Here is a 17,162-nt window from a genome sequence, read left to right as displayed (position 1 = left end):
AGTGAGTTTTTACACACTGCAGAATGTATAATCTGGATCGGATCTGGCTTGAACTTGGTTTGACGAATTGACGTCATTGTGGAATTTGCAGGGGGGTAGAAAGAAACGCAAAAACCTCAAAGGAACTTTTCTTCTTTTGTTGTTTTGTTAAAGAGGGCCCTTTGTATCGAGTTGTGGACTCCTATAGAGCAGCTACACACATTAACCTGCACAGAAAGCTTTCTAGATCTTCCAGAATCTGCACCTATTCCAGCTGTATTTCCTTGGAGTTCCAATACGGTCTGTTTTAAATTATTCCACCTGTACGCCCACTCCGCTGTGATTGGTCACACTCAGCTTGTACAGCTAACAGCTTGTACCCAGGCACGCCCTTATAAAGAAGTCACTGGCAGGTGTAGGAAAAAACTCTCTATAACCGTAATATAGTAATATAGTAGACATAATAAGAGAATACAACACATATAAGACATAAATTTTTAAAATATACACTCAGCATTATTTTTTTTTACTTCCTGCTCTGGACAATACTTCCTACGGTGGCTATTATCTCATCAATGTAACATTACTGACACCTGCTGACCAATCAGTTCAATGAGTTTTTGCACACTGCAGAATGCAGAATCTGGATCGGATCTGGGTTGAACTTGGTTTGACGAATTGATGTCATTGTGGAATTTGCATAACTGACCATGATTCATGGGGGGGTAGAAAGAAACACACAAACCTCAAAGGAACTTTCTCCTGTCGCTTCTTTTGTTTTGTATAGACTACTATAGAGCAGCTACACACAATAACCCACACAGAAAACTTTCTAGATCTTCCAGAATCTGCGTTCCAAAACAGTTTATTTTAATTTATTCCACCTGTGCCCACTCCTCTGTGATTGGTCACACTCTTGGTCACAGCTTGTACCCGGGCACGCCCTTATAAGGAAATCACCAGCAGGCAAAAACTCTCTGAAACCGAGTGTTCATCCCCCAGAGTCATCCCAAACGTCTCTCAGGGCTCACTTTTAAATGCGAAAACCTCATTATCTGGAACTTTAGCTTTGTTTAACACGATCATGCAACAATTGAACATTTATAGGTCAGAAAATTGAAAATACCATAATAGGTCCTCTTTAAATGTCGCAAACAAGATGGATCCCACTGTGAGTTCTTTTAGATGGGGCAGTACCACACCTAAATGCCCCATTGAGAAGAGCAATATGTGTTTCCATGCCAAAGTTGCCAAAAGTCACCAGATGTCCCTTTGATTACTGGCCACATATAGCTGGAGCAGGGGTCGGCAACCTTTACTATCAAAAGAGCCATTTTACCCCCTGGCTCACTAAAGAAAAATAGACTGGAGCCGCAAAACATAATTTAAAAACAACAGCGACGTGCTCACATTCAGAGCGAATTGCGAGTCTCCCAAGATTTTGATTGACTTTGATTTTGAGGAAATTTTGGGGTATCAAATTAGTTCAGAGTTGATCAAGTAGTCTTGCTAGTATAGGGTCTCACAGAAAGTCGGATTTTTTTCAAATATGCGTATTTTCCCCATTCGGGTGTAAAAAAAATATTTGAGCATTGTGTAGGGAGCCACAACAAATAGAGTCACATGCGGGTCTGGAGCCGTGGGTTGCTGACCCCTGAGCTAGAGAAACACACTAGAATGTGTCTATGTGAACAGCCAAATATATTTATTAGGGGGCACCGCAATTTATTTATTCATCCATTCATTCATTTTCTACCGCTTAACCTCACGAGGGTCGCGGGGGTGCTGGAGCCTATCCCAGCTGTCTTCGGGCGAGAGGCGGGGTACACCCTGGACTGGTGGCCCGCCAATCACAGGGCACATATAGACAAACAACCATTCACACTCACATTCATACCTATGGACAATTTGGAGTGGCCAATTAACCTAGCATGTTTTTGGAATGTGGGAGGAAACCGGAGTACCCGGAAAAAAAACCCACGCATGCACGGGGAGAACATGCAAACTCCACACAGAGAACCCCAAGGGTGGAATCGAAATCAGGTCTCCTAGCTGTGAGGCCTGCACGCTAACCACTCATCCAGCAATGAATATAAAAATGTTTTTATCATAAATGCATTTATTTAGCGTATTATTTATTATATATAAATAATAAACAAATTTATACTTTGCATTAATGTAGTTAGTATTGTATTCGAGCCCGAGGACAAAGTTTCACGGTGTGCCAAGTCCCAGGGCAGAGCGTAGCATAGCCCGAAGGCAACTATTTTACATGTACTTAAATAAATAATAATTGTTTATTAATGAATGCATGGGAAAGTCTACGTATGCATATAAGAGGTCGTACTCTTCGCCCTGAGCTCAGCTAACTGGCTACAATAGTGGTTGCAATTCGCAATTAAAAAGGAGAGATGAAGGGGGTAAATATTTTTAAATTGATTTTAATTTTGATGTATTTTTTCATCTCATTTGAAGCAGAAGGTACTACATGCAAGAGAAAATAAAAGTTACTTAATTATAAGCGATAATGCTTCGTGGAGCGATTGCAATCAGAAAAAACGGGTAATCACGAGGTTGGTCATTCGGTCATTAAGTGCGTACGCCAGCAATAAAGTTGGGAGACAAGTACACAGTGTACACAGTATACTTATTGAAGCATACGGATGGAAGTATTTGAGGCGCAGCAGAGAAGTTGCCAGCTCAGCAAAAAGCAAAGTGATGATGGCGTCGTTGATGACCAGTCACGATACAAGATGTTTAATGAGAAGAATCTTTGCTTCCTTTATTGACTTCCCTACCACGAAGGCGACAAAAGCTTTTGTCACTTTCAAGGCCACGCTTTCATTTATTCATACTTTCTTATTTGTGGACTGAAAGTGTTGGGGATCGTTTTAACTTATTCATACCGACGTCGCTCGGAGAGGACTGCGAATCGGAGCGAGCCGTCGCGTCGGCCGAGCGTTTGCATGTGAGGCGGCGTGACAAAGCCTTTAATTATGTCGCCGTCTCGTCTCCGTCAGGCGGATCAGAGGCGATATGGACGCTCGTGAGTAAGCAATTACCTCCTTTTGTCTGCCGTCACTGACGCCCACGTGGAGCGCCGGCTTATCAAAGAGCACGCTTCACGTCTGCCACTTCACAAGTGTCTCCATTGTTGCCGTCGGTCGCTTGGAGGCAAAAAATCAAACTGTTTGTAAGTTGAAAAGCTCTCCGCCTTTAAGCTTGGCTGCTCTCCCAAGATGCACTTTGATCGTCACGCTCTCTGACTTTCTTTTCTGATGTCAAGAATGCCTTTCACGTCCTTTGTCTACAACAAATGCATCAACACGAGGCTAGATGCTAACACGTAGCTAACGCCCTGCTAGTTTTTCAGCCTGCTGTTGTCCGCATGACCACCATGGATCTCTGGACTTTCCCAACGCTCAGCACCACTCGCTCAGCAACACTCAAGCAACATCACCATAATGCAGGGGTCTCAAACTCAATTTACCTGGGGGCCACTGGAGCTAGGGTCTGGGCAAGGCTGGGCCGCATCAGGTTTTCAAAAAAAAAAAAAACACATTTATTAAAAACAGAAAAATATACAAACTTTTTCAGTGCTTTGGTTCCGATTTTCTACAAGAAAAGCTCTGATAAAACATTCCACTGTTCTCAAATTTCTTCTATCTATTATTTTTCTACCCAAAATAAGATGAAAAATAAATAAACAAATCAAGAATAAATAAAATCAATCAATCAGTAATAAATAAATATAATAATAATAATAATAAAACGTCAAATAATAAAAACTTAAGAAACCACATATAGTTGGTGGGTAGACAAATTATTTTTTTCAGATTAAAATGAACAAAGCATTATTAGAGCCCTGTAGACATGACAAAACACGACTATAGTCACATTTATACTCTAGAGACTCTAGAGAACTAGAGAGCTAGCGACCTAAATGGTAGCCTTCAAGTTATTTCCTTTAAACTTAAATAGCCAAAAACTTACCACTTCCACACGGATAGGGAGGATAATTATTAACAGTTATTTAACCTTTAACATGAACATTAATCAAACGTAATAATTTTTTCTGGGTACATGATACCATACAGAATCCATATTAAACTTGCGCGGGCCGCACTAACATTAAACTTTCATATCAAGGCGGGGGCCTCAAACTAGTGTCCTGCATTTAGCCCACGGGCAGCATGTTTGAGACCCCTGCCCCAATGCATCCTTTAGCGGGCAAAGTCCGGCCTTCAAAATACAAATAAATGTAAATAAATGTACATATTCATTCATTTTCTACCGATTATCCCCATGAGGGTCACGGGGGGTGCTGGAGCCTATCCCAGCTGTCTTCGGGCGAGAAGCGGGGTACACCCTGGACTGGTGGCCAGCCAATCACAGGGCACATATAGACAAACAACCATTCACACTCACATTCATACCTATGGACAATTTGGAGTCGCTAATTAACCTAGCATGTTTTTGGAATGTGGGAGGGTGGAATCGAACTTGGGTCTCCTAGCTGTGTGGCCTGCGCGCACCATGCAGCCCCTTCAAAATATAAATTAATATAAATTTTTTTTCATTAAAAAAAAAATTGTTTGGCTTTTAACAGATAATTAAAAAATGTGAATCCAAATTTCATATTTTAAGTTAAAATGTAAATAAATGAGTAGCATTTTTGCAGGCAGTCGGGTCTTTAGATCAGTACCCCAGCGGTGGGGATGAGATGTGCGTTGAAGTCCAGAATTTCCCTAATTTTTCCTGAAAATTGCTCTTCGAATGCAAATGTTGACAGCAACAACCAAGTATGCTATGCTACACTTAGCTCAGCATAGCGTCATGTAGCCAGGCTAACATCAGGTTCAAACTAGCAGCTGTTGCCCCTCAAACTTTATTGAGATTTTGCTGACGTCGCAGTACGATCTCTGTTGATTTTGAATGGTACTCCAGCTAGCATGCTACATGTAGCTGAGAAGTTCATTGACAAGTTTTTTGTCATCCTTAGTAGAAAGAAGTTAAAAGACCAAAATAATATATATTTTGTTTGTAAATTGTTTTTTTTTTTGTTATCAACAGTCTGTCTTTTAGTTTTGTTGTTTTAGAAAGTCATTGGTCTTTCTTTTGGGAGTTTGTCCAACCGGTCTACGTGTCGTCCAGGTTCTCCAGGGGTACGGGATTGATGGCGCGCTACTACATGCCATTTGGTTTCTGTACAACTGGATCTTAGGATATTAGGATCTTTGGATCTTTGGATCTTTGGATCTTAGGATATTAGGATCTTTGGATCTTAGACTATTGGGATCTTAGAATCTTTGGATCTTAGGATATTAGGATCTTTGGATCTTAGGATATTAGGATATTAGCATCTTGGGATTTTTGGATCTTAGGATATTAGGATGTTTGGATATGAGGATCTTGGGATCTCGTCTCTGCTATTTGCAGACAATGTGGTCCCGATGGACTGTGACCTTTAGCGTTTACTGGGACGGTTTGCAGCTGAGTTCTGGATTAAGACTCGGCACCTCCAAATCCGAGTCCACGGTTCTCAATCGGAAAAGGGTGGATTACACCCTTCGGGTTGGGAATGAGTTCCTGCCTCAAGTGGAGGAGTTCTTGGGGTCTTTGTCACGCTTCGGCATGTCTGTGTTGCGGTGCGACCCCAGGATGCAGAGAGCAGGACCGAATGCAGGTAAAAATATTTATTTTTGCAATAATTGCGGCAGCAGGAAAAAGGCAACTCAGGTAGCAGAAGGACAAATGATAATAATCCCACAAAGGGAGACGGACACACCTGAACTAAATAGACACTCAAATCAGGGACAGGTGTGGGTAACTAAGACAACAGAGGCAGACAAGGAAAAACAGGAAGTCAAACACAAAATAAGAGTGTGCCAAAAGGAAACCAAAGCCCAGACCGTAAACTCAAACCCAAACTGTCACTTAGCAACCCACACAGGGCATGACAGTACACCCCCCTCAAGGACGGATCCCAGACGTCCAAAACAGTTAGAAGTCAAAGAGGGATGGGTGGTGGGGGGACCGGAGGTGGGTCGCCGACGGGACCCTTCAGGGGGCCGGCCGGGGCGGCAGGCCCGGCGGAGCAAGCAAGACCCCTCCACGTGACGGAGGGAATGGTTGGGTCGGTAAACACCCTTCGGGGGGCGCCCTCGACCAAGCGCGAGGTAGGCATCCTCAGGGGGGCGCCCTGGGTGTAGAACCTGGGCTCCGGCAGAAAGTCTAGAAGCAGCAGGCGTCCGGCCCTGACGCAGAGACGGCGAAGAAGCAGGCGTCCGGCCCTGACGCGGAGACGGCGAAGAAGCAGGCGTCCGGCCCTGACGCGGAGACGGCGAAGAAGCAGGCGTCCGGCCCTGACGCGGAGACGGCGAAGAAGCAGGCGTCGTCCATGCCAGAGCCTCTCCATCTGCTCCAGCAAGCCCTGCTCCTCATCTTGTAGGTGGAGTGGGCTGTGCCTCCTCACTCCCCCAGCAGGTGGCGCCATCCTCCCCTTCCATCAGCGGGCTGGGCTGTGCTTCCAGCATAGCCCAGCAGGTGGTACTAGCCCCCCCTCTCGAAGGCGGATCCCAGACGCCGTCATCAGAGGGAGCCGAAACCAGGGAAGGGAGGAGGGAGGCTTGGAGGAGGGTCACTGGCTCCTCCAGGTCAGCAGTCCCGGCCGCAGCCACTTGTTTGGGCTTGAAGCTGCGAGGCTTGGGCATGGGAGGAATTAGGGACACCGCGCAGCTTGGCATGGGAGCCGGGTCTTGGAAACCCCTGGGGCTGCGCGGCTTGGGCACAGGCGGAATCCGGGATGCCACGCAGCTTGGCACGGGAGCCGGGTCTTGGGAACCCCTGGGGCTCCGCGGCTTGGGGACTGGAGGAATCTGTGAGGCCACGCCGCTTGGCACGGGAGCCGGGTCTTGAGAACACCTGGGGTTGCGTGGCTTAGGGACTGGAGGAATCTGTGGAGTCACGCCGCTTGGCACGAGAGCCAGGGTTTGAAGAACCCTGAAGCTGCGTGGCTTGGGGACTGGAGGAATTTGTGAGGCCACGCAGCTTGGCACGGGAGCCGGGTCTTGGAAACCCCTGGGGCTGCGTGGCTTGGACACTGGAGGAATCCGGGGCGCCTCGGCACTTGGCACGGGAGCCATCGGGGAATGCACGACGGGCTGCGACTCGGCAACAGCGAGAGGGTTGAGCTGTGCCGTGGCGTGACATGGCGAGGCGGAAGAGGGCGGCCACACCTTTTGGCGACGTGCCGTGCGTCGGCGACGCCACCGCGTCGGAGGGTGTGCAGCGGGTACCGGGAACACCGACGCCATGGGCACTAGGGTGCCGTCCGGCCCCCACGCCATGATCTCCAGTTCCTGTGGCGTATACCTTGCACACTCCTGCTCCATCGCCTTGAAAAACTGCCGGGTCCATTCGTCGAGCTCCGCAAGATTGTCGTCGGGTTCGTCAAAGCCGGCAGGGCATGAGGGCGGGTGCACCTTCGCTTGGCGTGGAGGGGAGGACGAGCTTAGCTTCGCTCTGTGGCGCCGCGGCTTGCGTCGGCGTCGTGGAGGGTTTGGAGTGCCGTCGGTGGGTCCGGGATACAGCCACGCCGTGGAAACGAACGTGTCGTCCGGACCGCGCACCAAGTCCTCCATCTCCCATGGCGGTATCGCCATCTCCTCGTCCTCCATGGCCTTGAGGAGCTGCCAGGTCCAATAATCGCTCTCCGCGAGGTCGTCGTCACATGGTGGGATTATTCTGTCACGCTTGTCACGGCATGTCTGTGTTGCGGTGCGACCCCAGGATGCAGAGAGCAGGACCGAATGCAGGTAAAAATATTTATTTTTGCAATAATTGCGGCAGCAGGAAAAAGGCAACTCAGGTAGCAGAAGGACAAATAATAATAATCCCACAAAGGGAGACGGACACACCTGAACTAAATAGACACTCAAATCAGGGACAGGTGTGGGTAACTAAGACAACAGAGGCAGACAAGGAAAAACAGGAAGTCAAACACAAAATAAGAGTGTGCCCAAAGGAAACCAAAGCCCAGACTGTAAACTCAAACCCAAACTGTCACTTAGCAACCCACACAGGGCGTGACAGTCTTGTTCAAAACTGAGGGAGAGTGAGGTCAACAGGCAGATCGGCGCATCATCTGGAGTCCTGCGGTCGGTGTACCGGTCCATTGTCCATAGCTGAGCTGGAAGGCAAAGCTTTGGATTTACTGGTCCATCCATGTTCCCACCCTCACCGATGGTCATGAGCTTTGGGTCGTGACCCAAAGAACGGGATCGCAGATACAAGCAGCTAAAATGAGTTTCCTTCATAGGGTGGCTGGACTCACCCTAAGAGATAGGGTGGGGAGCTCAGTCATCGGGTGGGGGGGCTCAGAGTAGAACTACTTCTCCTTCACATCGAGAGGAGCCATTTGAGGTGGCTCACAGATGAGGTGTTCTGGGCATGCCCACCTGGGAGAAAGTCCCGGGCAGACTTAGGACAAGCTGGATGGACGAATGGAATGAAAAGAAAGACCAGTGACTTTTGGCAATTAATTTGACTTTTGGATTAATTTATACGAATTAAACTGGTGCCATCCTGGAATGTTTATCTCACTTCGACAACGTTTTCGTCCTTAATATTACAAAATCTCAAAATTCCAACATATGTAGAAGGTGTGTGTGTGTGTGTGTGTATGACGTTAGCATTGTTTGGCCTTGGTGGAGGTCTCCACAGAGTAACATTGTCATCTTTGTGGTGAACGGCGCTCTCCTCCAGTGAATCATGTGTCATGTCGTATCAGGGTAAACAACGTGTACGGGTACCGTTAGCGAGCGCCGTCATCGTCGTCAGATATAGTTGTCTGGCTCGTCACTTTGACACGCGGCTGACCCACTTCTTTCTTCGCTCTTTGATGGTGGTTCGCCGTGGGAAGCGCCGTCTCCCGTTTGCTGCCACGAGCAGCTTGGCAAGCTGTCACTGCACTGATGAAGACGTGTGCGCCACCTGTAACACACACACACACACACACACATGGTTTACAAGAGGAACACAAACCCAAAAACCCAAAAACCCAACCCAAAAAGACAATGGTCACACGCAGATGGAGCTACAGTATATCTGAGGAAATCCCTTTTTAGTTGGCTTTTTTCCCGTCATTATGTCTCCCCAGCATATGTTAAAGAAAGTGAAAGTGAAATTAAAAATGGTCAAATGTTCAAAAAGTAAAATCGGCTGCATCCCCGGTCCAAGCCGATCATCATGAACCATCATCAACATCCATCCATCAATTTTCTATGCCGCTTATCCTCACTAGGGTCGCATGGGGTATGCTGGAGCCTATCCCAGCTGCCTTGGCACTAGAAGCGGGGTACACCCTGGACTGGTGGCCAGCCAATCACAGGGCACATATAGACAAACAACCATTCACACTCACATTCATACCTATGGACAATTTGGAGTCGCTAATTAACCTAGCATGTTTTTGGAATGTGGGAGGAAACCGGAGTACCCGGAAAAAAAACCACGCATGCACAGGGAGAACATGCAAACTCCACACAGAGAACCCCAAGGGTGGAATCAAACTCAGGTCTCCTAGCTGTGAGGCCTGCACGCTAACCACTCAACCGCCATGCAGCCAGCAATGAATTTATTATAAATATAAAATGTTTTTATCATAAATGGCAACAACTATTCATAACTCTTCATTTTGGCCCACAAACTCCTCTCACATTTTTCGACCCTTTCAAACCAATCGAAGGTCAAAATGTTCAGCTCACTAAAGACACATTGGCTATTCCAAAAAATCCTACATTTACTATAATAGAAAATGCATAGGTAATGTATTTAGTGCCAACTGCTGATGGAAAATATTTTTTTTTTGTCCACTAACTATTCCCACATTTTTCCAACCGTTCCAACATCAAAATGTTCAGCACATGCTGGTTCGATCCTCGGCCAGTCAATACATTTCAGTATATTTCCATGTTCCGACACGTACTGAAACAGCGTCACAGGAACGGAACCTGAGGACCTCCTGTAACTAGAGTTTTATGTCTAAAATCTGCTTTCAAAGGGGTAAAAAAGCCTAAAAAGCAGTGTGTGTGTGTGTGTGTGTGTGTGTGTGTGCGTGTTGAGATGACAGATGAGAGGTTTGCATCAATATTTGAACAAAGCACTGCAGCATCTTGCATCTTTTTCTGCTTTTAAGCTGAGAGAAGAGATGAAGAAAGTGGATCTGCGATCAGTCGGACCGAGGCGGCCCGAGGAGAAACAAAGCACAAATAACTTTTTTTTTTTTTTTTTAAATAACGCTGCTGCGGTTAAACGGACCCATCGTGTTCCGCATGTTGATGAACCATAAGATGCAATTACTTCTCATTTCCGCAGCTTATTTTTTTCCATTTTAAACCGGGCCTCAATTTCCTGGGACAGGAACATAATTAATGTTGTTTATTACATTTTAGTGTACATTCAATATTGTTTTTTTGCTCAAAGTTATAATAAAGTCATCTGCTTTAACATTTTACTTTGTCTTAAAATTCCAATTTTCTTTTTAGCTAACATTAGCTAGCGTTTTCCAACCATTAAACGCTAGCAGGTTAGCTTGCTGCTAATGCTACATCAAGACTATATAGATAGATAGATAGATAGATAATAAACTACAAAAACAGTCAAGCTGCAACTTACATATACATTTCGGCTCGGTTTGTTACAAAGTAGTACTATTTAGCAGCAAATATCTTTGTTTTTGCATTTGTTAGCATTGTAGCTAGCATTGGCAGCAGTTTGAGTCTGACAGACTTCCTGTCGGTTACTCGCAGAGCAAACACAATCAAGTCTGGGTGAAAATGTTGGAGGGCTTTTTTTTTGGATGCTAGCAGATGCTCCCTCGTCCCTCAATTTCCTGGGACAGGATCATAATTAATGTTGTTTATTACATTTTAGTGTACATTCAATATTGTTTTTTTGCTCAAAGTTATAATAAAGTCATCTGCTTTAACATTTTACTTTGTCTTAAAATTCCAATTTTCTTTTTAGCTAACATTAGCTAGCGTTTTCCAACCATTAAACGCTAGCAGGTTAGCTTGCTGCTAATGCTACATCAAGACTATATAGATAGATAGATAGATAGATAATAAACTACAAAAACAGTCAAGCTGCAACTTACATATACATTTCGGCTCGGTTTGTTACAAAGTAGTACTATTTAGCAGCAAATATCTTTGTTTTTGCATTTGTTAGCATTGTAGCTAGCATTGGCAGCAGTTTGAGTCTGACAGACTTCCTGTCGGTTACTCGCAGAGCAAACACAATCAAGTCTGGGTGAAAATGTTGGAGGGCTTTTTTTTTGGATGCTAGCAGATGCTCCCTCGTCCCTCAATTTCCTGGGACAGGATCATAATTAATGTTGTTTATTACATTTTAGTGTACATTCAATATTGTTTTTTTGCTCAAAGTTATAATAAAGTCATCTGCTTTAACATTTTACTTTGTATTAAAATTCCAATTTTCTTTTTAGCTAACATTAGCTAGCGTTTTCCAACCGTTAAACGCTAGCAGGTTAGCTTGCTGCTAATGCTACATCACGACTAAGATAATAAACTACAAAAACAGTCAAGCTGCGACTTAAATATACATTTCGGCTCAGTTTGTTACAAAGTAGTACTATTTAGCAGCAAACATCTTTGTTTTTGCATTTGTTAGCATTGTAGCTAGCATTGGCAGCAGTTTGAGTCTGACAGACTTCCTGTCGGTTACTCGCAGAGCAAACACAATCAAGTCTGGGTGAAAATGTTGGAGGGCTTTTTTTTTGGATGCTAGCAGATGCTCCCTCGTCCCTCAATTTCCTGGGACAGGATCATAATTAATGTTGTTTATTATATTTTAGTGTACATTCAATATTGTTTTTTTGCTCAAAGTTAGAATAAAGTCATCTGCTTCAACATTTTTCTTTTTAGCTAACATTAGCTAGCGTTTTCCAACCGTTAAACGCTAGTAGGTTAGCTTGCTGCTATTGCTACATCAAGACTAAGATAATAAACTACAAAAACAGTCAAGCTCCGACTTACATATACATTTCGGCTCAGTTTGTTACAAAGTAGTACTATTTAGCAGAAATATATTCTTTGTTTTTGCATTTGTAAAATTTGTAAAAATTAGCTGCATTTCATTGTAGCGAGCATTGGCAGCAGTTTGAGTCTGACAGACTTCCTGTCGGTGACTCGCAGAGCAAACACAATCAAGTCTGGGTGAAAATGTTGGAGGGCTTTTTTTGGGACGCTAGCAGATGCTCCCTCGTCGCCTCTCTCCGCCGACACCCACCTGTCATCTGCTCGCCTCACCTCTGATCCGCCGTCGACGCCGTCCATCTGTCGGCGCCTCGCGCGGGAGCGTTTAATGAATGCAGCGCTGACAAATGCTGGCCCGGTTTGTTTTTAGGGTTTTTTTTTCTTTTTTTTTAATCCGCATGTTTGCGTTAGCCTGCAAGTCAGCGTTTACGCGTCACAGCTGCTGGAAGCTAACAGGAATGTGATTTCCTCAGCGTGGTGAAATAGTTATGACACTGAGTCCCAATGAAACTTTAATTAGCGACTACATTTGGTTATTAATTCATAGCCAAGCTACGTTGCTTGCTGCTGCTTTTTTTTTCTATGTCTAATTTTCCAGTTTTTAGTTGGCACTCTTGCTTTGTTCATTTTGATAAAATAACCACGTCATCAATGAATTATTAACATGTCAAGTGAAAGTCTAAATGACTACGGTTCAAAACCCCGCTTTTAATGGGGTTTTATTGACACACAGGAAGTACGTATACAGTGTACACAGCGTACTTACTGAAGTGTAGTGATGGTGGTGTGGGCCGCCATCTTGGACAGCTTTTAATCATGCATGTGCTTTAATTTGAGGGAATAAAATCAGACACTAAAAGTCCACGGGCCGTCAGACCGCCTTACGTGTCGTTATCGACTAAAGTGCGTCGGTGACGGTCCGCAGAGAGAACACAGAGCAAAGCCGCGTGCTCCTCGGCGAGTCACGGGTACTATGAATGAGTCATGTGAGTGGATGTCGCCCGTCACATGATATCATGGCCATTCGTGTGTGTGTGTTTGCGAGGCAGGCGGCCATGTTTACTCATCGAAGAAGTCGTTTACGTTGCTTTTCTGCATCACCGCTAATCTTTTGACTGCAGACTGCCGCCATCTGCTTCCTTTTGCCTCGCACACACGCCATGTCTGGACAAATAGGACAAAAATCTATACATTTATGAATAAAATATATGTATATATTAAAACATATTATATTATTATTACTTTTTTATTTAATCTTATTTTGACATTTTTATTTAATATACGCTGATTTTTCCAAGCCTTTTTCATTGAGGGCCGCATACTTAAAAAATAATGTAGACATGCTAAGAAGTTGTATACATTTCAAGGGTGAAAAATTATTACTATCAATTTTTTCTCCTTAATTACAGTAAATTCCGGTCACACCCACCAAATTTAGAGGGAAAAAACGGATTTGTACATAAACTGTATAATACACAGGCGTTCGATTCTCCACTCTGTGAGGATCTCTTAGTGGAATTTGTTGTTTATTTGACAGGAACCAATCATGAGCTATGAAAAAACTCTCAAAGACCTTGTCAACCCATTGGAAATTGGAGGTCAATACGCAATGTAACAATTACCACTAAATTCATCACACGACAACTTAACACTCAAGGTGTATAAGAATTATACAAACAAATACCACTATCAGTTGATGAATGAATCAAATATTTTAGTATTTAATTGGAGGACAAGCAGCATAGAAAGTGGATGGATTAATGCCACTGCAATGCTGCCTCTGTCCACCAGTGGAGCACCGAGGGTGGCTGAAGTCATTGCAGCGCCCTGGCAGGCACGAATAAATGCTTTGCTCGGACACAATGCATTTTGGGAAAAGATTTAAAATAGTTGGTTTTTGTTGTCATTTTACAATCGTATTGATATTTGTATTTATATTTCTTAAGTATACGTTTGCTATGTTTTGTGTTTACTGTTAGACTGTTATTATGAGTGGCACAGTATGTAAGCGATTCGTAGTACTTCTGAAGTAAATGTTTTATTTTTAGTTAGTTAGTTACTTAGCTAGGTAGTTATTGTATTTTGAGAATATGCCACAGGCCACACGGCGCAAATGGTCCCCAGTCCACACTTTGGACACCCCTGATTTGTTGGGGTATTAATTAATTAATGAGTTAAATGAAACATTTTTGTGTAAGGTATTACAAGTCCAGACTTGAGTTGCTTGTGAGAAAGCGAAGGAGACGTCTGAGTATCTCAACAGCTCAGAAGCAGAGTGACAGCAGACGACTCATTTTGATGTTCCGGAAAAGCCCACAAGCATGTCATCTTGACGTATATTTGTATTTTCTCCACCGTGACAGGCGCTCGCGGTGAAAGCCAGCAGCATGGCCAGTCGGGGACGCTGCCGCGCTTCGTGGAGGAACCCGTGGATGCGTACATCATCAAGAGCAACCCCATTAAGCTGCGCTGTCAGGCCCGACCTGCTCTGCAGATCTTCTTCAAGTGCAACGGCGAGTGGGTCCATCAGAGCCAGCACACGTCCAGGGAGCACACCGACCTGGGAACAGGTACCATCTAAGCTCTTCTAATGAACATTAGAGATGTATGAGTCTCATTTGGGACTCACTGGTACTCGTCGCCCATTAACTCGTTCACTTACTCTCCCCTGCCGGCTAAATTAAAAAAGGAAACCAGGAAAAACCTCATTCGTCGTGCAACTGCTACTCTAACCTTTTTTTTTTTACCCTGTGAACAGAGACTCCACATAATAAACCATTCACTCACTAAGCCCACAAGTTTCACAGGCACTCGGCGAAGACTTAAGTTTCACTGACTCAAGGATGCTTGACAAAGGTTCAAATTTTACAGACTAACAAGTGCTCGACCAAAACCCCGGTTTCATTGACTGACGGGTGCTCAATCAAGACTTGAAATTCAGTGACTCGCAGGTGCTCGTCAAAGACTCAAGTTTCACTGACTCATAAGTGCTCGACAAAGACTGTGGTTTCAGTGACTCAGTGCGGTTTTACTGTCTCATGGGTATTTGACAAAGAATTGGGTTTCACAGATCTTAGACGACCAAGACGACAGGTTCACTGACTCACAGGTGCGCAACGACGTGTCAAGTTTTATTGGCTCACGGGTGCCCAACGAAGACTCAAGTTTCAAAGCCTCATTAGATGAAGACTGGATTTTCACCGACTCACATGTGACTGATGAAGAGTCAAGATTTACTGGTTCACTGGTTTTCAACAGAGACGGACAAAGACCCCTGGGCCTTTCCCCAATTGACTATTCTGTTTGATTATAGCGGCGCATGTAGACATGAGATTGGAATATTCCTTTCCATGTGTACCATTGTTTTCCTAAGTCATTCGGAAAGAGAAAAACTCCTCATGTAAACATGGCTAATGACTCACATGTTGACAAAGACTCCGGGTTTTGAGTGAAGCACGGCTGGTGAGTCACTAGCCACGTATACATGGACCCAAATAATCCAATTCCATTCGGGTTATTTGCTCAAACGGAAAGAATGTAACCTTTGTATACACCTCATTCCGAAAGAAAAGTGCCAATCCGAAATGAACTAATAATGGGATTCCCAGCGGTGGAATATTCCTTTCCCCAATCCGATTGAGGTATCTTGTACCCGCTCAAACGGAAAGTTGTCAGGGTGCGTTCTTCTTCGTGGTGTTTTTCGTCTTCTGTTGTTTATTGGCGGTTGGCAAGCAGCTTTCGGTGTGCATTAGCGCCATCTGTGGAACAGAATCTAAACAACACATCTATATAAAACATGTGTCGAGCTTAATTATAAAATATTAGCAAAATTGAACTTTATCTTTTCCTGTTCCCGGGTGCGTTCTTTCAGCGCATGTTGAGATATGACGTAACACGCAGCTTGAGACGTTCTTTGATTTAAAAAAATGGAGACGAGCAATCGGCCCAGGACTGCTGCGGAAAGTTAGTTTTTGATCCAAACTAAATTTCAAGACTGGACCAACAAAAAACTGGCAATACGCAGTTATTCCAACAAGTGAAAGAAAAACTCGAAGAAGTCGGTATCACGTGATGTTGATGTTTACGCTTTACTGGGCATGCCCCATTGACTATTCTGTTTGATTATAGCAGCGCATGTAGACACGCGATTGGAATATTTCTTTCCATGTATACCATTGTTTTCGGAAAGGTCATTCGGAAAGATTCCATTCAGAAAGAGAAAAACTTCTCATGTAAACGTGGTTACTGACTCACCTGTGCTGGACAGCAATTAAAATTTCGCTGACTCATAGGCGTTCGACAAAAAAACTTTCTGAAGAATGTCAATGGAGACATATTAACTCATTCGCTAAAGACGTATTTATAATTTTTTTTACCCAACCGATCGCACCCAAACAAATGTTTGAAGCGCTTTTAGTAAGACCTCGGTATGCATCTTTGCCTTGTAAAAGAGCGATCTGCAGCGACCGGGACGTGAATGAGGTTACCCATTGAAGGGAAATGATTGGCTGAAACTTAGCTATGTTCTACTGCTGATTACTGAAGATCGGAAAAAAGTAGAAAACAACTTTTGTTTTCTGATGAAAGATGGGAGTCAAATGGTTCTTTTGGTATATACCATGTCAAGTACTGAGAGGGATGGCTTTTGAAAAATGGTTGGGATTGAATGATATTTATTGATTTTGCGTGGCACCTGATATAGCGAGATATCTAGCCAGAGGTGCTTGTGTTTGATGGCGCTATCGTCTGCTAATGTTGTTTTTTTTGTGTGTGTTTATCCGAGATGATAGTGACAGATGTTTGCAGTAAAATGTTAGCTTACGTTGCCACCCACCAGTTCCAATTTGCACCGTGTCCTTCATCAAAGCAAGAATTCTGTTGGTTTAGGAAGAATTCCAAGATGTCCAAGGAATCTGCGGCCAAAGGTTGTCGAGCTGCTTCATGGGTTTCCAGGACTGTACAACTTCTCATGGATTTCTTGAATCCGGTTGCAGCAACGGCATGGATGCCGCCTCCAGGAGAACTTTCATCACCGCCTGTTTGGGGCTTGGATGTTTTCAGCTCCGCTCCCAATTCATAACGAGGATGTTTTTCTCTTTTTTGCCTCATGTTTGTGGGTAGATG

At 44.2% G+C, this 17,162-nt stretch overlaps 1 protein-coding gene across 2 annotated transcripts in view; it reads left to right on the top strand.

The window, feature by feature from the left end:
* Window positions 1-17,162, top strand: part of LOC131106719 (netrin receptor UNC5D-like) — a 198,388-nt gene that overhangs the window by 115,681 nt on the left and 65,545 nt on the right. Inside the window, exons 1-2 of one of the 2 annotated variants that reach the window (XM_058056063.2) lie at window positions 12,265-12,396; window positions 14,402-14,608. Coding sequence is in view for 1 of the 2 variants with exons in the window: in XM_058056062.2 (XP_057912045.2) it covers window positions 14,402-14,608 (207 nt within the window). In the remaining variant the exon portion in view is untranslated. Of the gene's footprint in view, window positions 1-12,264; window positions 12,397-14,401; window positions 14,609-17,162 lie in introns of those variants that run through there. The other variant, XM_058056062.2, reaches the window with a different exon arrangement.

Source organism: Doryrhamphus excisus, linkage group LG19 (assembly GCF_037039965.1).
Source record: "Doryrhamphus excisus strain RoL-2023G ecotype Guam linkage group LG19, RoL_Dexc_Guam_v1.1, whole genome shotgun sequence".
In the NCBI taxonomy this organism is placed as follows: domain Eukaryota; kingdom Metazoa; phylum Chordata; class Actinopteri; order Syngnathiformes; family Syngnathidae; genus Doryrhamphus; species Doryrhamphus excisus.
This window is presented reverse-complemented; position numbering and strand designations above follow the sequence as displayed.